General features: G+C 30.9%; 1 protein-coding gene across 3 annotated transcripts; it reads left to right on the forward strand.

The window, feature by feature from the left end:
- The first annotated feature begins 905 nt into the window (after nucleotides 1–905).
- Nucleotides 906–27,350, forward strand: LOC132736980 (neurogenic locus notch homolog protein 4-like). Of its 3 annotated transcripts, none has more exons than XM_060724201.1 (15): nucleotides 906–1,330; nucleotides 2,046–2,946; nucleotides 17,251–17,400; nucleotides 17,995–18,518; nucleotides 19,649–19,726; nucleotides 20,031–20,136; nucleotides 20,916–21,107; nucleotides 22,334–22,429; nucleotides 23,011–23,106; nucleotides 23,488–23,580; nucleotides 24,189–24,284; nucleotides 25,085–25,276; nucleotides 25,678–25,876; nucleotides 26,569–26,645; nucleotides 27,076–27,350. In XM_060724201.1, the coding sequence occupies exons 2-14, from the start codon at nucleotides 2,466–2,468 to the stop codon at nucleotides 26,597–26,599; spliced, it is 2,334 nt and encodes a 777-aa protein (XP_060580184.1). In that variant the 5' UTR covers nucleotides 906–1,330; nucleotides 2,046–2,465; the 3' UTR covers nucleotides 26,600–26,645; nucleotides 27,076–27,350. The 3 variants fall into 3 exon arrangements, with proteins under 3 accessions (XP_060580184.1, XP_060580182.1, XP_060580183.1); XM_060724199.1 differs by having other exon boundaries at nucleotides 907–1,330; nucleotides 26,529–26,645; XM_060724200.1 differs by having other exon boundaries at nucleotides 907–1,312; nucleotides 26,529–26,645.

Raw genomic sequence — 27,350 nt, forward strand, 5'->3', positions numbered from 1 at the left:
TTTACTTATAATAAAAGAAAAGATATATGAGGATAAAATAGTTAATTGTATACGCGTGATGAAATGTTATGTTATAATCGAAAATAACTGTTGGGATAAACAGTTAACGTGACACAAAAATGTTTATCTTATAATAAAAATTACAGGCTGAACACCTACAATCACATTTAAGCACTGTACAAGGAGAGTTACTACTTAGTGGTCTAGATATCAACCTCTCAACGCAGGGATCATGGGTCCGAGCCCTACATGGGTCACGACCATGTTTCTTTATGAATACGATACAAATGTTGGTTGGTTTCCATGAAGCAGACTCGATAGTGGTTGAAATCTGATAAGGGCTGCCGAGAAAAAAATGTTTAAACTAAATGATTAAATTTATCTGATATAATAGTGGATACATATTTATTGACGAGAAAGCTCTATATGATGAAGAAATGAATTACACGTTTAATAGACCTATCAATCATATTCTGTAATATATATGTATATTTTTTAATTTTCTTCAAGGATCACTTAAATATCTAATCATATGTAGGTCCTATGAAAAAGGCCAGTTGAGCTTACATTTGATTCCCTAATGTATTTTTTTTTATAAAACTCTCGTAGTTTAGCACACAATGTATGAATTATAGTAACAAATTATGGGGGTGAGTGAATCAGTGCTGAAAACTAAAATTTAACTAATATTTAAGTAAATGTATTTCACCAATGATTAAAAGTATTTGAGAGTTGATTCAAATATGCCTACTTTCTGATACCATAAGATGATTTCTTTAAAGGAGATCTCTTCCTGTATGGTATTTGACAAGCAAAGTATCATAGATTAGGGAAGATATTATTTACATTTTTATCTCTTGAAATAAGCACGTATAAAGCTGTTTTTCATATGTTTGACATATATTTCTATATTAACATACTTTTCTCATTCGATTTTCTCATATCAAAAGACGCAGGATTGTACATGTATGTATCCATTCTTTTCATGGATTGGTTAACACCCGTTTTGAACGGAACAGTAGCTGATGTGTACCCCAGTGATGTTAACGGCACACGCAATAGGTTATACCCGAAACCGAACTGTAGTTTAGTTTGGTTGAACGAATCAGGGTAATAGTTAATACACTTTGATAGAGGTTTTATATCATCATCTAATCTTAAATCTTAAACCTCTCAAGTGCCGATTGTCAGACAGATTTGTATAACAAAATTGACAGTCAAATTTTTGAAGAGGTGGCACGCTTGTTTGTACTGATAAAATCGCGCTGTTGCAAAAATCATGGATATAAATTCAATGAGTTATTAATTAACGGTGATTATTTAAATTTGTGTATATAAGTACGTGTTATTGAAAACGAAATTATACGTTAATTAATTTGTAATCGTTAAAATCGTTAAAGATTTCGTTATAAATTCAGCTAAGGTTTACGGTGGACTTAATATATTAGTGGTATATTTTCGTTTGGATTAATCATTGTTTATCTCATAATAAAATATTTAAAGAGTGTTTTATAATATATCATATTTGATTCTCATAGAGGAGTATTAATATGTATATATATTCAAAAATGTATGAAAGAAATCACACATACCATAAATCATAAGTTATGTGAGTTATATTTTTTTTTGTATTTTCTTCTTACGAAAACTGTAGACAGGCGCCTGTTCTTTATATCCCTATGAAATGTAAGAGTGTACAAAATGAGTGTTTCTTTTTTTATATATAAATTATCAGATGGGAAGATATTGTTGTAAATTTTAAAACATTAAATCTTCAGCTCGGTTACCAATTTTTTATTTTTGCACAATGATTTGTAGGAAAGATAAACTTTCTTTTATGCTGTGTAATTTACTAACGAGGGTACACGTATAAGTCACATTTCTTTAGCATTTGTAAAAAACGAACAAAACACTTTCATGACCATAAATTTCTTGAAAGGGACAATAAACCGCACAAATTTTAAATGAAAATGTATTTTATACCGGTGGTGTTTCAGTAAAGAGTGTAATATTACGTTTTAATATATATTTTATTTTATCCATAGATCAGTCATCGGCAGTAAATCATGGACACTGTAGAATAAAAGATGGCCCGTTGAAGAGAATATTTTGATTTATTAGATCTTACATTCAAAGTCTAAATTCTTTTTGGTAAATAATAGCTCTCAGTTATATCTTTCACACAGAAATTTTATAGGAGACTTTGGACTGGCATCAAATAAAAAAAAAATCACATAACCTATAAAATAGATATTTTGTATTCTATATGATTTCCAAAGATGATATTTCCATGATACATTAGCGTGAATATATGTGTGTGAAGCAGCATTTAGTAACTGAGTTTCGTCTCTTGTGACATACAAAAAACAACAACAACAAAAACAAAAACAACAACACTTAAACAGATACAAATGACGTTTCTTCAAAAAGGATTAGTTTGCCACATTCTCGAAATCGAATGAACAATGCGACGTCATGACGTTAATTTGACGTCTCTCGTTTTACGGACGTTCATCATAATACAGCTTCTTCCTATTGTATTTTCGTGCATATATTTACTGAATGGATGGATGCCCATGTCGATCGGGGACCGTACTGCACGTGCAGATATTGTACTTTCGGCACAGGTTCTTAAAACTTACAAAGAAAAGCAATACAGGACGGAAGCCCGAACTTATACCGCCACAGTGAAATTGTTTGAAGTATATAAGGGGAAAAAGTTATTGAGAAATATACCTGTGAATAAAAATGCACCGAGTATATACAATATTTCAAATTTTGGTGACAGAAAAATGTGTTACGCAGATGTTTTGGATGGGAAAAATTACATACTCTTTGTGACCACCTACAAACAGAGATTGTCCGCCAAGTATGACGATATTTTCGGAGCAGCTACAAAATATACGGAGGCTAATGTGCAACAAGTGTTACAGCAGACAGGTGAAGGTAAGTTAGATACAAATCTTAAAATCAAATAGAAATATTTTATTCATATTGTCGAAGAATATACATTAGTTTTTTTTATTTATTTTTGTTGAGTTTTACGCCGAACAAACATAGAGTTTCTAGCTTTACTACTACAGGAAGACCTCAGGTGCTCCTCCGCGCATGAGCGGACACCTGATTATTTACATGGATCCGAACAATCATTTAATGCTTTACTGTACTATATAAAATGTGCGGTATCATATACATGTATATGTTATAGATGTGCATTTACCTTACATCATTGCTTTATGATAAATAACAGAATAATGTATTTGTAAATAATTAAAATAGCATGTGATGAATATTACCTTCACATAAATATACACCTAAAATTAAATTTATAAACTGATTTCTCTAATGTATTCTCATAATAATTGTAAAACTTGAAAGAGAGAAAAAATGTATTCACATTTAGATGGGGTACGATTTTTAAAGATGTTATCCTAGATATAAAATTTGATATAAACTGATAAAATTCTTCATTAAACTATAAGTTATTACACATATACGATTAATTTATCACTCCGAAAAAGACATTACTCGCACTTGATAATTGATAAGTGATAACTATTTCTTCACATATTTTAGAAACATCAATGAATATATAGATGTTCAGACACTTTCCGTATTAAAGAGATATTTTTTTCTTCTTTTTCCCCATTTTTTAAAAACTAAATGTAACCGTGGTATGTGCAAGACCCATGTCAGGTGTTCAACGAACCGACTAAATTTTTTGAGATAACATCACAATTTTGTAGTGGATAAGATCTATAAAATACCACGATAATCCAAATAATTGAAACCTATTAATATGCTTGGCTGATAAGTACCGTCATTTATTGTAATGTAATTTAAAACGTGTGAAGTCGTTTGTAAGAATTCTGTCATCAATGTTTAGTTAGTCATATTGACAGTATTACATGACATTCTTTTATATAATACTGATACATAGCAGACATTTAAATTTAGATAAAAATATACATAATTATAGCTTACTTAAATGTTATAATTCTTTCAGAGTACTAGTATATGATTTAATTACACCAGTATGATGATGATGATAATAATAATAATAATAATAATAATAATAATAATAATAATAATATCTATAATAATAATAATAATAATAACAATAATAATAATAATAATAATAATAATGATAATGTTAACGATAACGATAACGATAACATTTATAATAATAATAATAATAGTAATAATAATAATAATAATAATAATAATAATAAAATAATAATGATAATAATAATAATAATAATAATAATAATAATAATAATAATAATAATAACAACAACAATAAAAACAACAACAACCAACCAACAGGGTAGCACTTCAGCACAATATTGAAATGGACGGTGCTAGGGGTGTGTGGACGGTGCTAGGGGTGTGTGGACGGTATCTTGCATCAAGCACTGTCGTCTAAGACCAGGCCAATTATAACAGCGCATGCAATTATTGTTTTAATCTGACCGTCTTGAAGGAGATTTATTGTTCCTCATTTCACTTAATATATTATTCAATGTGGTTATTGATAAATACTAAAAGTGACTGAAAATCATTTAAAATTGAAAGCTGGAAAGCATAAAAATAAAATATACACATAATGAAAATACTCAATACAATTATAACAAAGAATAATAATCTAGATACCATTTATTGTGAAGATTTCAATATATCTGTTTGATATCAGAGACACTGGATATTTCAACCGTGTATTATTTTTATTATGTGGTGGTTGATTAATACTCAAAAGTGATTAAAATCATAAAATTTCATTAAAACTGAAATGAAATGTAATAAGCATAAAAGACATATACGCATAAAAGAAGAACCCAATACCATTAGAAATTAGACCAGAAAAATATATAAATATTTGAAATGATATCTTGTTTTTGTGAAGACTCCAAGATTTTCTGTTTGATATTTGAGAAACTGAACATTTTAACCGTGTATTAGTTTGGTTTATTTAAAGTTGAAAATAAAAGATTTCTAACCCTAAGTATATCTTTGAACAATTCCTACGTTATAAATAACGCATATGAACTATCATTAAGAGCAAGTTTTTTTCTCTTTTGTCTTGAGTGTGGTGCGTCCGTACGTCTGTATGCCAACGCGTGCGCGCGTTAGTGTGCGCGGATGGGATTGAAAGGGGTTGTTGACTAAATATAAAGCTTCCTTCACATTCAAATGTGCAAATTTAAGATTCTGTATTTGGTCTTGTTGTTTGTGATAGGTGATAAGATACTGCTGGCAAGTCAGTGAATGATGAACTTATAATAATCAACGTTAAAAGATACAATTTATGTTAGAAATAAACGTCTACAAGTGGCTTAGAACTTAAATCTTACAATTTCGTATGGAATTAGTTCATGTGCAATCTCCATCTTACATATTCAAACTATATCTGATGTGAAATTTGATAAGTCGAATAAATTCTTATAATGAAATTTTATATTAAAAGATGGAGTTTTGTCAGCTAAAATCTGAAACAGTGATATTTTGCACCGCTATATAATATATTTATGCACTCAACTGTTTTGGTGAAATTGAAATATTATATGTTTATATGCATTTTGTAGTTAGACGTTATGAAAAATGAGACCATCAAATAAAATTAATGTCATGACAGCAAAACAAACGTTATTCGTATAAATAAGAAAAGCATTGTTATTTGATCGTTATATTCAGTTTTGTTTTGAAAGAGGATACGTTGTTTTTTTAGACCCGAAAAATCAACGGAAGTTACATTTTTTATGTGAAAAGGATTTCCTTATCCTATAGTGGTACCAAGAGAATTCAATGTCCTCCTGTGGACCAATACAACAATAAAGTATTGAACTAGCACGTGCTATCTCAGGATCACGTAGGATTTCTTGTTCTAAAAATGTAACGGATATTCCAAAACCTTATGACATTATTCTGTAAGTGGTTATTCATTTTAATAAAATGTGTTTTAAAATTTTACGTATCTTTTGCTTAGGTCTTTTTCCCGATACAGCCATAATACAATGTAAAACTATTTGAGCCGCGTCACGACAAAACCAACATAATGGGTTTGCGACCAGCATGGATCCAGACCAGCCTGCGCATCCGCGCAGTCTGATCAGGATCCATGCTGATCGCTTACCAACTCTATTACAAGTAGAGAAACTGATAGCGAACAGCATGGATCCTGATCAGACTGCGAGGATGCGCAGGCTGGTCTGGATCCATGCTGGTCGCAAACCTACTATGTTGGTTTTGTCATGACGCGGCTCATATGTTAATTTAGCAGTAAAATATGAGCGGCTCAGAAGAGAAATGTTTATAATTTACTGTATAATATAAGATACCGCACGAAGAGCGGTTTCCTCGCCTGATATAACAACATAAGACGTTTGTTAGCGTAATAACCACAAGACGTCCACCTTTATAAAATATTCATTCTTTAACCCGACACATTACAACTGTAACAGTCAGAAATGTTCAGAAATTGCTATACCCTGAATTCAGATACGTCACACGTTACATCTGTTTGTTATTACACATCAATTATAACAAATGTACTTCTAACAATTCAAGAACTGTTCACTAATTGCTCGTGGCACCTCAAGTGCTAACATGTTCAAAAATTCCACTGCAGTAACTCATTGTGTGTGACTTGTCACCATTCGCAATATTTTCCAATTTGACGTCTGAATATTTCCTCAGGAAGTGCAATTTGGGGAATGGCAACTTGATTCCTGTACCTTGCACTGACTCGAAACATCGAAAAAAAAAGTAATAGGGATAATTTACTTTATATCAAACAAATACTTATTGAAGGAAAAAAATAATTCATTGTTTTTCTAAATATAAGATTATATGAAAAACATATGTAAAATGTTCAATGAAACAAATGATGTACTCATAATATCCTATAAAGCTTATTTTTAATATTTGTTTCTTCAACCCAACGAATTATAAAAAAAAAAATGGGCAACAGTGATTATTTGTTTTCTTAAAATTGTTGTAAATATAACCAATGCTGTGGTATCTAATAATGCATTAAAATCATAATAAATTAGATATTATCATTTTAAAATTAATATTTTTCAAGAATATAGTGTAGTATGCTGACGCCAATGTTACTACTAGACGCTGTTGGTTGGAAAAATCAGAATTTTTATATTTAACCATTGTACTTTAAAAAATTAAATTATTTTTTTTTCTCTTTAAATTACAAGGCATTTTGAGTAACAAGTTACTTCTGTTTCTTCTTTTAACTGACAAACTGCACATTATAAACATATAGTTGCTTTATAAAACCAAAGAAGGATATTACAGTATTAACTTTGACTGTGAACAATAAGAAATATCTATTTTCTTCTTATCTAATCTCTTTACTGGTCTTCTACATACATGAATAAATATTAATAAATGTTAACATTAACTGCGCTGAATAAATGTAATATATTTTTCCTGTTTTGAATTAGGAACTTTCTGGTAATAGTAATTTAAGTGAATTGATTTGAGTCTACAGAACAGAGTATGGTCAAGGAAGTGAAAACTTTGCTGACCTAAGAAAGTCAATTATTGCCGCTATTATGGCGTTAAAACATTGTAGACTATAAGGACAAGAAGTACTTTCTCGATGCATCACCGCCAGTAACAGTTAACGTTCCTAAGATTGAATTGTTTACATAGACCTCGAAAAAAGACAACAGCACGCAAGGACACGTACGAACGCACGCAAACAATAATAACAACAAAATATAATACTTTTGTATTTTTTTTTTTATTTTCCAATTTTGGATATTTGTGTCTTGATATCTTTGTGTATTTTTATTTACAAAATAAAGGATACGATGATATATATTATATACATGATGTATACATTTCTAAACAAGACGAACCGACTTCATTATTGTTATGTCAATTTGTTAACATATGATTTTGAAAAATAAATATAATTTTCTTACATCCATCTTATTTGTTCGTAAAGTTTATCTTGTCTTAAAAGACGTGTTCTAACAAACTAAATAAAAGTGGAATGTGGTTATGAAAAGTGGTTATGACAATAAAAAGACAATATTTCAAGGAATTACCATGTAAGACATTTCTGATCTTCACAAAACTTTTTTCTCCATGTTTTAAGTAATTGTAATGCTAAAAATGCACAATTTAACCAAACCCAATTGAACACAAACACTTATTCTAAATATCTATAAGAAAAAACTCATTTGCGAAATAACATTTCATGACAAATTACATCAATAACGTGAACATAAAATGCGTGCGCGGTTTCTTTAATAACCCGGACTTGTATAAAAATGCCTGTATTAGATTAATTTACCTACACGAGAGTTAAGCTAAATTGGATTTTAAAGTTCTCACTTTTTGACATAAAATGATCAATTTGTTCAATTACATGCCAATATTCAACCCTTAACATCTCTTTTATCGTTCACGTAATACAATTCTAATACATATCAAATATATCCAGTATTTAAGGCGAATTGAACACAAAGAATTCATACGTTTCTGTAAGATATGAAATTATGTAAAAAAAAATCCGACAAGGTAAGAATTTCGAAATGAAATATAAAAAGGATGTTATTTTACACAGACGTTCATTCGCTGTTAAGGTTTAGTAAGACAATTCATTGTTGAGAATGACCTGTATTGAGAAACTTGAATTTAATATTAATGAAAAATAATACCACGACAAATGGTGATGTGGAGGCAAATTTGTTCCATCGGTATTGCGACGTATAGCGTCCCCCCGCCGCCGTCCCCCACCGATCTACCTCTTTTTTCCACACAATATCTTTGAGCAAGAACTTTGAACAGATTTTGGCATATATGATTGTTATTCATTGAACAAACATGATTTAATAGCTTAAATAATATATAACAATACACTTGCGGAATTCATTTCTCATAACGAAGAGGATGTTATAAGGAATTATAAATCAAAGAATTCAAAACAAAATCATTTCGCTAAGAAGACTTGTCGCTTTGCATGGGATTAAATGTAATAAAACCTGACAAAGAAGCATAATAATAAAGTATGCCTTTTTGCAATTTGATAATGAAAAATATTATATAATTAATACACTGAAAAAAAGGCTTGTGCAATGTTTAAATTACTATGTAAAACTCTCATACCATTCCGATGATGTAAATAATTAAACGTTTATTTCGGAGGGTATGAAGTAAATAGGGGGATGAAAAGGCTGTTCATTTATTCTTATATTGTAATTGGCAATAAATGATCTGTATGTTGACAAACTATTCATACAAATAAGTACAAATAATCTCAAATTTCTACCTGCTTCAATAGACTGCCCTGTCTTTTAGTTGTAGGACAATATTGACGCATATTTAAGTTTCCTTTGTAAACGCACGATGTATGGGTTTGTTTTGAGTAATCTCGTGGGCTCTCGTGTGATCTCGTGTGATCTCGTTTGATCGGTGACAGAAGACCCATTGATGAAACCCCATATGTGCTCGCACAATAAGTATTGTCTTTATTGTACCAAAGAATTTTAATCTGAATAACTACATGTATCATTTTTAAGATGTTATTTAGCAGAAGAAAGGAGGCGTGCCGATTAGAAAAAAAAACGAAGACCCCCTAGAGATCTGCTAATTCTTTCTCCCCCTTTTAATTTGCTGAATTTGTGTAATGGACGGGTCCAGCATTAGGTAGAAAACTGCCGTTTGTTTGTTTAAGGAACTTTTAATAATGCAAATAATTGCATGTTAAAATACTAAAATTTGAAATACAAAGAAGTTTTGCCGCTAGTTGCAGTTGAAAATATATAGGGAATAATGTAATTGCCGATTTTACGTGTTCATTAAAAAGCTAACAACATTTGCAAGCTAACAGTTCTATGTTTTTTTTAACAATTGGCGTTCATATTATTCAAGCTTTATAAACCAACTGACTGAGCATTCTTAAATATAAAAGGTCAAGTCCATTTTTAGTTTCGTCTGCAACGATATGTTTGAATTTAAGGTTTCCAATTTGACTTTTTTTGGTCATTTGAGGATATTTGACGAATTATTTTACGCCCAATTCTTTTTTTTAGTTTCGTCTGTAACGATTTGTTTGAAATTAAGGTTACATGTTTTTTCTTAAAGATGAAGATACGTTATGTTGTCAGGTTGATATAACACCAGCATTTTAATCAGAACAAGTCTCAGCTGTCTAAGAATATTCCGTGAAACTAATAAAAATAATTTGAATGACCCAAAAGAGCTCCTGGTATTTTAAAATTGGCACAAAAAATATGTGAGCCCTTTTACTTTAACAAATAAATAAAAAAAAATGTGACGTTAAGTGCAAAAAAAATGCGATGCCACAAAACATTTCGCCCTGGATATTGTTAAAAAGAAGTCCGATAATGGAAAAATTTAAATCCCCAATCGCTATAAAATTGATATAAGACATCGATTACATGTTATAATAGATTAAGATATTGTCAACAAGTTCAAAATAAACACTACTAGCTATCCATATCACCCTAAAACAAACATTGTGCAACTGCGGGTCTGGCAAGTAATATATCCCTCTGATTATTCCGGCTAAGTTCAAACAAATTTCGTAAAATATTTACAACCCCTTATGTACAATGCAAATCCTACCGTTTACATTTTTCATTATTTTAACCGCTTCATTTATACAAGGATATTTGACGAATTATTTCACGTTTATTTAATAAATACGATATGGAGATTTAGAGCCCGGTGTACAATAGATCAAGCCCGTAAATAAAACATTTCCGCATAATTAGTTAATATTGACTTGTACTTGATCCATTTTGAATCTGCTTACATATAATTGTATGGATATCTCTCAAAATAGTCACAATTAAGGTACAAAAATAACTCCTTTTGTTCTGTGTCCTACAGAAAAGATATACAGGTATAAATATATACAAATGTATACCAAATTCTCATACTAAGGATGTTGATAAATTTCATATACCAACTAAGTAAAATAATCAACAATTGATGGAATACATTTCCTCATAACTGAATTATTCCTGTTTCAATTTTTAAAAAATCTAAAAATATATGTAAAATGTTTGTAAAAAAAATGTTTTGACTTTTGTATGCTTAGTTGACTTTACCTGTATTCAATGCAATAATATTTAAATTGTTTAAATAACTGTATTCAAAATATATTAAGGGGAAAATTGGCAAACTCGTGTTTTAGAAAATGGATATTAGTTTAACTAAAATCACATTTGAGATAGTGTTTTGTTACATCCGAGAAGAACTTTTAAATCATAAAATTGCTCTCAACGGGAGTTTTGAAATTGCCAAATCATTCGAAATGTAGCGCATTCCAAAAACAGTTGACTTTTTAAACTACCATTTTCGATTGCACTTTGATGTTGTTTTGTTGGGCCGGATATCCTGCTGATGCATTCTGGGTTATCTTCAACGTCTCAGTCATGGAAAGCATGCGGTAATCAAGCGTTTATTGACAGAGACATTCTCTAAGGCCTGGTTACATCAGTTAATCAATTAAGAATACGCACACATCAGGGACTTTATTTTTGATAAATGACATAAGCTTAAAGTTTAACTTCAACATCGTCAAGCAAAATTTTATCTGAAACATTCGATGAATTTTAATAAGACATTTAAACAGTTTTGTAAAGAGCCGCTTTGATACCCAAGAGGGTAGATGTAAAGAAAGCCACTGAACAGTAAAAATTGTTTATTTACCTCGTTTAAAGAAAGTATGAAAGATGAATTGGCATGAATTGATAAGATCTTTCGTATATTTAAATTAATTTACTCGTATCATTTATGATATATTAAAATAAGTACATGATGATAATGAAGAGAAGGAAAGAGTGAATCTTGTACAAGATAACATTGGGTTTTTTTTATTATAGAAATATCAAACGAGGTACACTTCTAATTTAACCACATGCTATCAGTACAAATGTCGTTATATTATGTATGAGAAAACGTTTATCTTAAAGAATCATCGATCACTTCTGTTGCATTTGTATTTCTCAGGATAGGAAATAAATGCTTTGAACTTTAAATAAACATATTATCAAATCAATCCAACTTATTTTATGTTTATAATAACCATACATTATACATTTGTGTTTATTTCATAATGCATTTCCGTCCAAAATTGAACGCGATGAAGTAAAAGCTTTCTAAGAAGTATTTTTAAAATTGTTTCCTTTTAATATACGTACAATTGACATGTACGTTTTGTCTGTCAGCAATCTGAAAATGATGTTAATGTCTTTTCAACTTGGTTACTTACAAAGAAAGAAAATAATTGTTTAATCAATTCTTAATCAGACAGATTAAATGGTTTTTGATTATTAAGATTCATATACGATTCAGTGCCTCAGAAATATTTTTCTATTATTTAAAAATCTTATAGCTATAGTTTGATGTCTGTGACGAAATATTGTATATCTTTCAATTATTGCCTTACACATCAAATCACAATTTCGCATTTTCATATATGTTTGGCCACAAAAATAATTGTTGAATAAAACATCGAAAGTGATTTCTTTAAGCTTATGCAATTATTGTGGACAAATCCTCATGTCCGACCTCATTTCAAATCATGAAATTGAAACTTAAAACACCTATTCCATTGCCCTCAACGCTGATGTATATATTTCTGTTTGGCGGCATGTCGACGTTCCTATTTCACATGCTATTTTTGTATATTCAATTATGTATGCCATTTCAATTTTACTAACTAGCTTATCAATCAACTTATAGCATTTCATCTGTTTAACTGATGATTTATGTATCTTTAATGCATACGTATTCTATACCATACGTAAAAATGACAATAAAATATAAAAAAAGATTTTTAAAAATTATTCAAGCTATTGTATAGGTGTGACATTTTGTATTATTATTAATTCTAACATGTGACACCGAATATGTATGAATTGCTGGACTTCAGTATCTTTATAGATAGAAAAACGTCTGTCCTTTTATATCTATTACACTTTATTTGTCATTTTCATCAGTTTTAATAAATGTATTAAGCGAAATGTAGATATCTAAGTGTTATTAGGAGTAACAGTATAAGAGCCGCGTCATGACAAAACCAACATAATGGGTTTGCGACCAACATGGATCCAGACCAGCCTGCGCATCCGATCAGTCTGATCAGGATCCATGCTGTTCGCTATCAGTTTCTCTACTTGTTATAGGGTTTGTAAGCGAACATCATGTATCCTGATCAGACTGCGTGGATGCGCAGGCTGGTCTTGATCCATGCTGATCGCAAACCCATTATGTTGGTTTTGTCGTGACGCGGCTCATTTATATATTTACATGTAAAGTTTGTTGAATAAATTTAAAAAAAACACATAATTTATACATACTCGTAAATTTACATGTTTATTTGCACGCTAACATATGTTTGTATCTGTTTTTCTTAGCAAACAAATAATGAAACCTAATAAATAAAGTCATGTACATTGATTTACAATTACATGTAAGTTATAACTGTATCTGTAGATAGTGTTTGAATTAATTCATTCGTTCAAACTTGTTTTGTATAATATGATATTATTGTTATAATTGCGAGATGGAAAGTTTATATGGTTACATCCCATGAGTTTATATGATATATTTTAAACAATATTAAAGGCCCATAATGCATCAGAAATGCTTTTATTTTTATTTTTCAAATGCCTTTTATTTCTGGTGTACTTTTTAAGTTTCCAAAAAGTTACTGATTGGTCATCTGCATCATCTGTTGTCCTTTGGCAAATAGTAAAGTTGTAGCGATTTTGATATTTTGTATGGAAGTCAAAATACTACTTTGTTTACATTTTGCTAGATTTATGACAAATTATTTCACATTAATTGTAACTTCTTCAGTTTACAAGCATCTAACATGCTCTAAAACAGTTATTTAAATGTTATTAGATTCATGTTTGCCCTTTCTAAAGAAGTAAAGATTTATTCATTATTGGGGGATATTGTGCCTTTAATCAATGGAACTTAATGTAAACACTACATACTACTCTTATAAAATCCTGTATTCATATGTGATTAATATTGAGACATTCTATTATATAATTCTTATGGATTATGAAACAACATTCTTTTACCGTTTATAAATTTTGTCAAAAGTATTTAATTAGACATAACTTTATACACTTTACAGTTTGAAAGACAATGAAATAGTCCAAAATAGGGAGAGGCGGAATCCTTAAGGACGTTTTAGCAAGATGTTACTTTACACTCATAATGATTACTAAAAAAGGAATGTGCTTTTTAATTTAATTTATAAAAAATTAACAAATTTTATGCGACGGCGCACAATATAGTATGCGGCTCACTTTCGGGTGCATCGTTCATTCATGACTATATTCGTAACGTACCATCTTAATCATTTCTAAACATTCCCTTAAATTGATCATCAATTACATTATCCCATTGAATATGCTGAATTAAGAATTTAAATAACTATTGCCTACTTCAAACATCTTAACGACTCTTAACCATTTTAAATAGCGGACTTTTGTCAACTTATCATTCATAACAGCTCGTTGATTTCAATAATTCGTCTTTCAAGTTCACACAAGGGTGAATGAAATGTGTTTGCTTAGTATAAAAATATAAAAGAAGAATTTAAGGAATAGAATACACTTAATACAACCAGGACAGAGGTCCGTCTAAGCAAATAATTGGACGGCGCCTGGTATAGTGGGGCCATTTTAAAGCGTAAAATGCGATTATAATTGATATTTCCTCAAATTGTCAGATTTCCAAAGTACTCTCTGAGGTCATTAATTTAATTCATGAATGGTTTTATTTAAGGTTTATTTAAGGAGTTGAATAAATTTTACTACCATTGTTTGTAAATTTGCGGGTGTTCCAGCCACCACGGTAGTAACATCGAGACTGGATTGCATGAACAGAATTAAACACATAATTAACAATAATTCCCTTCTGTTTGAAAAGACCGTTAGCATGGCAAGTTAGCATTTAAATCTAAATTGGAATTAGTATATGTATTATTTTTGGAAATGGTGTATTTTCTTTCGTTTATGTGTCAGATCACATACAAAGGGTGTCTATCAAATGCCTAATTCACACAGAAACTAGACACGTAAGGGAACATGTTTTTTTACAAAAAGGAAACATGCTTGTCCTTCGGGATCATTGATTCTAGCACTTTTATGTGTTGGAAATTAAGTAAAGCTCTTCCGGCACTTTCAAGCGTTGAAAAATTAGTATATCGCAAGCCGGTGCTAGGGATCCTTATCCCTCGTGTACAGACTCAATCAAACCGAGTCTGCAATTTTCAAGTAATTTTGATGTGATTAATGCTTCCGAGGGATCATCTTTTCCAGATTTTTACATGACATATATACCCAGTCTGCTGATATATTTAAAAAAATGCAGTTGTCACTCATTCTGTGTTTTAAATCATTAACATTTTGCCATAAATGCAAAATTCATGTCTGACATATCTGTCACAAAAGCTGACTGGGTGTTTTTTTGTTGAATAGTAAAACACAACAATACCTTCTCAATCCCAAAAATGCCAACAATTAAATTAACAAAGTCTGAATGCGACCGATCAAAGCAAAGGTTGATGAACTAAACGTCCTGTTGTAAAGATAACTTGATTTTTTGTAAAGATATGCTTCCGTGTAACAATGCAATTTCAGTCATATCTTGCCTTACATTAATTACATAAAAAGTGATTGGCAAGGAGCATTATAGGCAATTAGATATGAACGACTTCTTTATAATGATTTAATTGTTTTATTCAGCGATTTTGTGACATTTTGGGTTCATTTGAAAGAGCAGACGCTGTAGTAAAGTTGATACAATTAAAGCGCTCGTGGGAATCATTACATGACGGTATAACTGTATGACATCTGATGGTGATTCTTTTGTCGTGATAATCTTTGCATGAAGAAAGTTGATATTGAAGCGTTTATTGTTTAATATATCATTCTATACGAGCACTAATTTGTTACATGCCATATAATGTCAGTCAAAATACATATCATCTATTATTATATAACATTGATAATACATATCATACCGATCATATATCACCGATAATACATATCATAACGATCGTATACCACCGATAATGCATATTTTTAATCTTTTTATGACAATAACTTTGAGGGTGGTAATATTGTATTAGATAAAAACTGCTACAGGTGTTCTTTTTAGTTTTGATAACAAATTAATTAATAAATGCAAATGATTTTTCATACTTATTATTGAAATTCTATGACCATTTTCAAAATCAAAACATGATAGAGATAAATATGATAATTAACAAAATTTAAACATTTCTTCAGTGGATTGGAATAAGAGGAAATGTCTTTCTTCCTTAAACTTCTGAACTCTTAAATGATTGTTTTTCTATGTTTTGCATGACTTTCATGGCACTTTCATACAATTATGCAGTTACCCGACGATTTTTCAATGAACAACAACGTTTTTTTTTATCATTATTTCAAGCTTGTACATTTTGCATCGCCTAGCAATCATTTCATTATGTGTCTCTAAGTGATTTTTTGTGTTGATATTTGAAAAGTTTATCGCCTGTGACACATCAAGTATCCTATCTAAATTGATTTATTACGAGATACTTTTTATAACGAATGCAAGGTGTTTGATGATAGCTCGCAGGTAATTATCCGTGACTTCATAAATGTTGGCATTTAATGTTTCTTTTACATATTTTGTAGTAGGTTATTCATCCCCCCACCATCACATGATTCGCACTTGACTTTGCTTGTTCATGTACATAGTTACATTTCTTTCATCAATTAATTAAAATACCTCTAATATTAAAGGCACTCATCTCACTTAAGAAATGCATGTACATGTGTAAAATCAAAAATGCACGCATATTATATCATTCTACATTAAATTAGATAGGGATATTTGTGTTTAATATGACAATCATATTACTAGTATAAGCAATTACATTTGTGGTAAATGTGACGTGCCATTATATGGACTTCTACCTTGATCCAAGGACATTCTTACGATCCTTTTTGATGAATATAGTCAAAACAAATCATTTTAAAGACAATGAAAGTTTGGTCAGTGTCTTGAGATTAAAGAATATATATAAAAAACCTTTTCTGTAAGTGTCTTTGAAGTTACGTATTATTACAATGCCATATTGCATCCTCAAAAGTAACAAGTCTGATAAAATGTAAAGTAATACTTCTAGTTATAAGAAAAGCTTGTACGTTACATATATAATTTATTTTTATAATCCAGATTCGACTAATTGGCTGGAATGGTCATCTTGTTCGAAGTCTTGCGGTGGCGGTGACCAGGTTAGAAAACGTAATTGTTCGCTGACCGAGTCCGAGAAGTGTGACACGGCTACAATGGACCGCAGATCGTGTAATAGTTTCCCTTGTGAAGGTAAACTTGACTGGTAAACAATTCTTACATTGATAAATATTTCTCTTCTGCTTTTTGAAAAAATGATATCATATTTGTGTGACATTTATAATCTTATAAAGAATACAAAAAGAAAGAAGTCAGACCGAATCGTTTATAGATGCGTTAAGTCCTTATCGTCACATCATTTCATCATCATCATCATCATCATCATCATCATCATCATCATCATCATCATCATCATCATCATCATCATCGTCATCGTCATCGTCATCACCATCATCATCATCATCATTATTATCATCACCATCATCGTCATCGTCATCATCATCATCATCATCATCGTCGTCGTCATCGTCATCGTCGTCATCATCATCATAATCATAATCATGATCATGATGAACATCCCCCTCCTTCTAATCATCATCATCATCATCATTATGATCGTCATCATAATCATCACCATTATGAACATGATGAAATCATTATCATGATTATCATCACCATCTCTAGAATACATTTTTAATACATTATAATCATAAAATTTATATGTATAAATTGAATTTTAAAACTTACAGTTTTGTTATCATTAACATGTTTTTTTATTTATTTCAGATGCCCATGATTTGTTGTCGTATCTAGGTATTTATAAACTACCTCTTGGAGTTTACCACGTGCAGGATCGACCGGGAGCTTTCAATATAACCAAAAGTGCTAAACTTTACTCACCTCTTACAGAAATTTATCCATACAAACTACCTCAGGAATTCTCAATCATGGTATCTATTAAACTTAAACAATTTGAAGGCTATTTTTTCACTCTCAGTGATTTAGCAGGAAAACAAAGGATCGCCATTAAGTTTGCAATAAAGAACAGTCACGCCGTGATACGGTTTGAGTTTTACGACGATAAAGATTTATCGGGAGAAAACGCTCCGGAATTCCAAATGCAGCTAAAAGAAAACTTCTGGCATCGGTTTGCTTTTGGAGTTTCTGAAGACGCTGTAGAATTATATTTAGACTGTGATAAAGTATTGAAAAAGGAGTTTCCGGTTCCGGTTAAAGACCGGTCCCCGCTCAGCAGCAATCTGATGATGGCGCTAGGACCATATTTTACCGGATATGGTGACAGCTTTGAGGTAACTGAACTTCAAATCCTTAACTTTACTCTAATGTTATTAATAAATTAAATGTAAAACCACTGTTTGCTGATGTAGAATTTTATCGTTCAGAGCTCTTGCTGTTTTAGTTTTATTAATGCGGTGCTAAATTGTCTCTATGATATATACATGTATGCTTTTTTATAAAAAAAGAGCAATTTGTTCAAATTTGAATATGATTATTCATTTAGACTTTGCAATGGAAGAGAAACGTATTCATTTTTAATGAATATAATTTATCTTTATCGAACTCGTTAAGTAATGAAACGTTAATGTCACATCTATTTGTGTTACATTTGAAAAAACAAGTTACAGAATGCGTCAAATGATAATGCGTCTGTTTTGATTATGTTTTTTTTTACATAAGTTATATCTGAAAATAATTTTTACATCATAGTAAGTCTAAAATATTTCTCTTTAGTTGCCTCACGTAAGCAATGGATAATTTAATCCGTCGTTCATCAGAATTATCTGACACAAGCTTAATCTGTTCATCAAAATTATTTGACACAAGTTTAATCTGTACATCAGAATGATCTGGCACAAGTTTAATCTGTACATCAGAATGATCTGGCACAAGTTTAATCTGTACATCAGAATGATCTGACACAAGTTTAATCTGTATATCATAATTATTTGACACAAGTTTTATCTGTACACCAGAGTTATTTGACACAAGTTAAATCTGTACATGATAATTATTGACACAAGTTACATCTGTTCACAAGAATTATCTGACATAAGTCAAATTTGTACATCATAATTATTTGACACAAGTTTCATCTTTATATCAGAATTATCTGACATAACTTTAATCTTTATATCAGAATTATCTGACACAAGTTTAATCTTTATATCAGAATTATATTTATATCGGAATTATCTTTATATCAGAATTATCTGACACAAGTTTAATCTGTACATCTTATATCATGATCATTATGATGACAACAATGATAATTATTATTTTGTCATCATTGATTTATTATTATAATTATTACAACAACTGTATTACTACTATTACAATTGTATTATTATTGTCGCATATATTATTATTATTATTATTATTATTATTATTATTATAACAAATGTATTATTATCATTATTAGGGGGAATTGGAGCAGCTTGTCTTGTGTGATGATTCCCGTGCAGCACGACAACATTGTTCCTCTGTAATAGATCACACGGTAAGTTTGTCATTGTACAACTTCTCTCTACTTAGAAGTATGCTGAGAAAGATAATTCAGAAGCTATCATTGCTTTTGGTGTATTTTAGGCATGACATAGATTTACAAATCTAATGTTACAGCATCTTTGTAAATTATATTAATGTAACAGCGTCTCTACCAGCTTGAAATATTCAGAAACACCTATTATTATCTATATTTTAACTGTAAGATTTGATTTACTAAAAGCCCTTCCTTTTGCTTTCAAATTAACTTAAAGTGAAAGTTAATGAATATATTCATATAAAGATGGAAACTATTTTAGGAACGTGCCATTAAAGATGAGGGTAACAACGAAATAGATGATATAAGCCATGGTGAAGATAATAACACAATATATAAACCACACGGACATACACAACAACCAGAAGGTAGGTTAATATTACCATATAAAAAACACATGGACATACTCAACCACCAGAAGGTAGGTTAATATTACCATATAAAAAACACATGGACATACTCAACCACAGGAAGGTAGGTTAATATCACCATATATAAACCACACGGGCATATTTAACAACCAAAAGGTATGTTAATATTACCATATATAAACCACACGGACTGCTCTGGTAAATTCAATGTGGCCTACTGCCGTGATCCAGAGGGTAAACTACGACCACCAACACCACCATTTCTTCTTTTTTTTCTCAAATAATGGAAATTTACTTCATTATGATTTCTTTATAAGGAGTCATGACAGGTTATATGATCGTATTTTATGCACCCTCCTTGCGGGTCGGGTTATATATACAAACAACCGTTTATACAGTCAAAAAATGATAACTAAAAAACCTGACGGACGTACTCAACAACCAGAAGTTAATAATCTCATATGGGAATCAAATGGACATACTCAACAAGCAGACGACATGTTACTAAGTAAACAAAAAATATAATAAATTTAAAATAAACTTATAAAAAGGATAGGTAAATACAGAAATATACAATGTATATGTTTCACTTCTTCTTTATACATGATGATAACCTGATTTAACAATCATTTGAATCGAAGGCTAATATTTTTGTTTTTGTATTTAAAAAAAAATACAGTTAGAACATGACGCTTACTTACCTTGTTTCCATATTCCTATGATATGACTGGACCGGATTATATACATGTATATTAATGTTTATATTATACATACAGTTACAACATTTGAAACTACGACAGAAGTTGATATACGTGCTGAATGGACCGAGTGGTCGCCGTGTAGCCGGACCTGTGGCCGGGGAGTACAGACTCGAACCCAGTACTGCGGGGATAACGTTATCAGTACTTGTATCCAGGCAGGTCTTGACAGCGAGCAGGCTCGATGGTGTTATCAACAGTCTTGTGAAGGTAAAGGAACAGAAAACACGTTCTTATTCTAATGATCATTGTGATTAAAGGGAGGAAACTATTTTGACGTGTTATACATGATAACATGGATAATGTCCCGTGGATTGTGCAAGAATGGTTGTTCATTTATTAATTATTAAGATTAGTATTCAAATATTGAGTCGGGATATGATTCTTCGTATGAATTAATGGCAATTTTTACTGATTGTTCAATTGGATTTCAAATAGCTTATCAATTGGTTATTGGAATTTATACAAATGAGAAGTCCACATATTTTCACCTGCTATTAAGTGATTAAATACAATCTATTAGAACTACACTTAACAAATCTTATAACTGTGCACGTATAAAAATCAAATTTTCTCAGATACAAAGAAATATAGGTCTCTGAAATTTTTACCAAGTATAGTACAGATATGTGCAATGATGGGTATCGATTTTAATGTCAGGGCGATTCGTATTTACTGAGAAATAGCGATGTGTGCAAGATTGTGCAAAAACCGAATTTCACATTTCTGTAAAATGCGTGTTTATAATTGGTGTAAAAAGGTCTAAATCTCTTGATTTCACTAAAATACAAACATAAAACATAGGATCACCTATAGGATATAATACTACAATGAAGTCCAGGGCATTATGTCACTGTCATTTTAATATTTGCTTTATTGAATTTCAGTAAAGACTGGTTTATGTCGATCTCCGTAACGCGTTGTACCCAGTTACTAAAAGCAATGCAAACACGGTATTTTCATTAATATGAAAGTACCGAGAAAGTTTTTTTTTAGTTTTAAAGTAAAATCTTAGTCATGATGTTTATTTGAGAAAATATTATGCAAATTTATTTTCAAAATGGGCGCCCGAAATGCAAATTCTCTTGCGTAAAACTTCTAGACGGCCATTTTTCTTTCAATTGCAAAAATCTGCAATAAATTTATGTTTTTTGGATGTCTTTATTTTAATAGAATCCTTGATGGTCAACAATAACTTCATTTAGCGCCAACCTGTCATCCTTACGTGCACTTTGTTGTTTATGTCATGTCACGGATGAACGCACACAACAAAAATAACCGTAATTTCTGAATATAGCATTGTAAAAATAAACCATTCAAAGGATGAATTCCAAAATTTGGGTAAAAAATGTCAAGTAATAAAAAAGTTATTCAGATTTAAAAACTGCACAGTTATAAGTTGTGTTAAGTGTATATAACGTTATTTATTGTTTCAGTCGGCTGCGATCCTGCATGTGAAAATGGCGGGAAATGTCTTGGCACAGGAACTTGCTTTTGTCCGCGTGGCTTTTCAGGGCCAACCTGCTCTACAGGTATTAAGTAAATCAATCATTTTTTCTTATATTTAACTTTTATTTTAGATTGACTTCTTTGTTAACAATAAATAATATTTCTAATACGTTTCACATACGTCAATATTTGCCCTACCTGACATATGTCGTACTCGGATATCCCTCTCATTTTGCAGTGCAATGCTCTTAACATAAGATACAATGATTTTAGATGTTGCCGAGGAGTATCCCTCCACAGAGGTTAAGTGTATTGTAAAGTAAGACTTTAGGAGTAATAAGTGCTTGTGGCATTGGTGTTCTATGGCGGTTGATGTGTGCCATGTCTTTTTTCGCTTCGTGGGGCGCCAGACGAAAACACGAATAATGGATACGAAAAAGTTATCACTTTGTCTTATTTTTGTGTTTTTTCGCGTAGCGCAGCACAGAGCAAAAGAATGGCAAAGTGGTCACTTTGTTGTATTTTCGCCTGGCACACCGCGAAGCAAAAGAAATACGACATGGCACAAATCAGCCACCATATTCTACAGCCGCTCTGCAGAGGTTGCAGTGTCTGTCTAGAATTTTAGATATCGTTTTATACTGCCCTTTTATTTTATTTTTAGCAACATGTAGTATAAATTGTATGAATGGTGGTCGGTGTGTTTCTCCTGATGTATGTACCTGTCCTGTTGGTTACACCGGCACGTACTGTCAAACAGGTAATATATCTATACAGAAAAAGAATATAGCATTCATTTTCAAACTTTGAATACAATATAATATCAAAACCTTAGTGTTTTTAATATCAATTTAAATTGTTGAAACAATAAGAAATAGATGTCAACTGTAAAACAAACAAAAAATCATTATTGTATTCTATAATGTTTGAATGTTTAAACATCACATTTTGTTAGACTACTTACGAGCCTTTTTCTGGCCGGGAAGTAGAGCCTCGTTTTAAACTGAAAATCCTTATGTGTTGCAGATTAGAGTCTAATTACATACATGTATATACATTGCAATATATTGACGTTTGTTGTAAAATATAATTATTTTTGTATTACAATTATGATATTGGTATGGTTTATATATTATTTTAGCAATATGCGAACCAGCTTGTGGTAATGGAGGACATTGTATACAGCCTGGATTTTGTTCCTGTCCTTATGGATATATGCCACCAAACTGTGATCGTACGTTATTTCATTATGTAAAATTCTAGACAAAGTTAATCACGTAAAACATTAATTATCTACCTGTTTTAATTTTGTTTAACCCATTTAAAGAATAAAGAGTAATATGAGTATTCATTATTCAGCTAAAACAAATCTTAAATAATCTGCCTATAACACGAATTCTTATATGCTGATTTATTTAGTTAAGACTGTAATCATTTATTGAATTGACAAGTAAGTACATTTTAACAACAAAACAAGACTGACTGCTTAATGGAAGTAAAGACACTTATATCAGTTTGGAAATGACGTTAGTTGGAAGGTTATCCGTACATTCTGTCACAATCGTTTTGTTTCAGATTGAATATTTTCAAAACAGCATTACCATCGTGAAAAATTCATTAACATATTATGTAGAGTCACATCAGTCTGTGTATGACAAGAAGTGACAAGAATTCTTGTAAAATCATAATTTATATCAATAAATAATATTATGCTTATTTTAAGTTATTAAAATCACCCAGCTGTCCTAGTCAATACAAGTTATGTCACATATCTAGTGGCTCATTTGTACTAAGATAGTTTGCGTTGGTACACATCAAAAGTTTTTTATTTCATTTTTACAGCTGTGTGTGTTTTACCATGCCGTAATGGTGGGACCTGTGTTGGACATAATAAATGTAAATGTCAGAAAGGCTATGTCGGAACCGACTGCTCTATGCGTAAGCGTTTTTTCTGTTCATTTTAAAATTACTTGCTTGATTACATGTCAAATCACTCTACGGTTCGTTGACAAAACAAAATCCGCTGTTAATGAAAATTCTTTGGTTCAGTTAATTAGTACATACATTGAATCATTGGTAACTCTGGATTGGGATAAGGTAAACTTGGGCTTACGTTCAGAGAATATAGAAACTGTAAATTATCAATATAATAGCATGTACCGTTGGTATAAAACTCATTAACGTAAGTCTAAAAATGACTTGTATAGTTTTCACATTTCTCAGTTTTTAATGACAAGACGAGTTTCATTTCAGCAGTGGTCAAGTAAGTTCAATGCCCATTATGCTTCAGAAATGCTTTCATTTTTATTTCGCAAAAAGTTGTTTTTTTAATTTTGGTGTACTTTTATAGAAATGAAAAAGTAACTCATTGGCCAATTACCTGAACCATTTTTTATGTGTTCCTTTTTGGCAGTAAGTACAGTTATAGTGAATTAGTATTTTGTATGGAAGTTGAAATACTACTTTGTTTACATTTCGCTACTTTTATGACAAGTTAGTTGACATTTATTGCTACTTCCTTAAGGTAACAAGCATTTAAGTTTTCTTTTCAAATCTATTTCTGAGGTATACTGTCCCTTTAATAAAAGAACGATTTAATATTCTACAGTTTCATTCTTAACACGATTTTCCTTTGACAATCTGTTTTGTCAATGACTTAATTTATTATTATTTCAATTACATGCATTCAAAACGGTAACAAAATAAATGTATCAATGAGTAAAATATTTCATTTATAGCTGTCTGTCAACGCGGATGTTACAACGGAGGCCGCTGTGTTTCACCCAACACGTGCTCATGCCCTCGTGGTTTTACTGGAACCCGATGCCATCGACCGGTCTGTTACCCGGCATGTCAAAACAGAGGACGGTGCCTTTATCCCGGCGTGTGTCAGTGTAAACGTGGATTCAGCGGACCACTCTGTGAAAATCGTAAGTACTTTAACTCCAATGTAATAGTTATTTTTTCATTTTTATGTAAATGCACGCACATGACACTAACATCAAGGGAGGTAATGCTGTATATCTTAATATACCCCATCTTGTCATTTTATTATCACAAATCCACTTCCTTATAGTTCATAAATAACTCGATAATAATTTCAACTATTTCTTAATACTCCTTTCATAAATACATGTATAGAATAATGCGTGTGTCAACCCTTTCAAAAGGATTGAGGTACATGTAGCCTTGAGGACAAGAAAAGTCCTCCTTCCCGTTTGGGTCAGTTTCTTTTATTTTACCAGAAAAGATAAGTAATGGTCCTTAATCCCTTTTTGTCCAAATCTCCGTGTATTTTTAATACCTAATACATGTATGTTTTATTATTTAGTGGTATGTAGAAAACCGTGTCATAATGGCGGCGTCTGTGCCGGAAATAACAGATGCACGTGCCCAGATGGTTATAGAGGAAGATGGTGTCATAAAATAAGAAAACGCCGCAGATGTCCCACGTGCTTAAATGGCGGGAAATGTCGAAAAAGGCGCTGTCGGTGTAGAAAGGGTTATACAGGATCAAGATGCGAGAAAAGGTAAATACACACGGAAAGTTTTTTTTTGTAAAACATTTTAATAAATTATCTACATAGCAGTAAGTTAACTCATTACGTAACAATTACGTTTTTGATATTGCATGTATTTTCTTCATTTGTTCATTTATAAAAACTATAGATATAGATAAAGAAAATACGGTTATGATATCAGACAATGATAATCATAGTATGTTACTTCTGTAATGATGACATAAATACTGTGTATGTGCACTAAAAATAACAAACATCTAAGAAAGAAGTACCTTGCAACCAAGCAGCATGTTTCAAATTAATATAGGCTGAAATATTTGCATTTGCAACTATTCAATATATATTACATTATGTTATGATTAGCTATAGGAAGCCATTTTGATACGTGTTGCCAGCTATCGGTGTAATTCAAGGGAAGGGCAGTTAAGATCTTATTGTTCGGCTCTTTTACCCTTTGTTAAAATTGTTGTTTCTTTTGAAAGCAATGTATAAATTGTATTCAAATAGCAATAAAATATTATTAAGCTAAATCAGTGTAATCTGTAGGTCTACTTTAACAATAGAAAATATAAAGAATAAGTTAATGTTGTGTATTATCAAACTAGAAGACAGAAACTGACGAAGGTTATATCTAGAAAATTCATGATTTTTATATTTATAGAGAATGCACTTACGAGACTTATCTTATGCCTTACATACAGACATACAGACAACCCCAGAGACAAGATGTAGCTACACTTTGTGGTCCCTGGAAGTGGAAGATGTGTATAGAAACAAGGTGTGTACTTCCGGCATTTAATATTATCAAAGGAAAAGAAATTTTAGAAACTGATTATAAAGAAAAAGGCTACTTAGAATCTTTCTTTAATCCCATCCCTTATAAATCTCTTAAGTTTTATTATCCTCTATGCTATAACTGATGAAAATGCTATCTTCTAACCAATCCAAAACAGCTTATCGATGCATCAATAATAAAAATGAAGATGATGATGATGATGATGATTATGATGATGATATTGATGATGATAGCCACTACATGTATATATATATATATATATATATATATATATAATATATATATATATATATATATATATATATATATAATATATATATATATATATATATATAACTGAATGATAATTGTATTATGGAATATTCATGGTCTAACTAGATTACTGTATGTCATGGTTTCACATTAATTTCAGGTTAGTGTATGTCCTGGCAACACGTACAATGTACAAGACTGCATACAGATGTAAAGACTCTAGCGGTGACATCAACGATCCAATTCTTGAACAGTGAACATTCTAGTTCCGAAACTGTGAAATGTGTGAAATTTCCGATTCCAAAACTTTATGATAACGGAAACTTCCGATTCCGAAACTGTGAATTATGTGAGATTTCAGATTCCGAAACTGTGAAAATGTGAAATTTTATACTTCCAAAACTTTGAGATATTTGAAATGTCTAATTCCGAAAC

This window comes from Ruditapes philippinarum, unplaced genomic scaffold (assembly GCF_026571515.1).
Source record: "Ruditapes philippinarum isolate M1 unplaced genomic scaffold, ASM2657151v2 ctg7070_1_1_1_1, whole genome shotgun sequence".
NCBI classification, from domain to species: domain Eukaryota; kingdom Metazoa; phylum Mollusca; class Bivalvia; order Venerida; family Veneridae; genus Ruditapes; species Ruditapes philippinarum.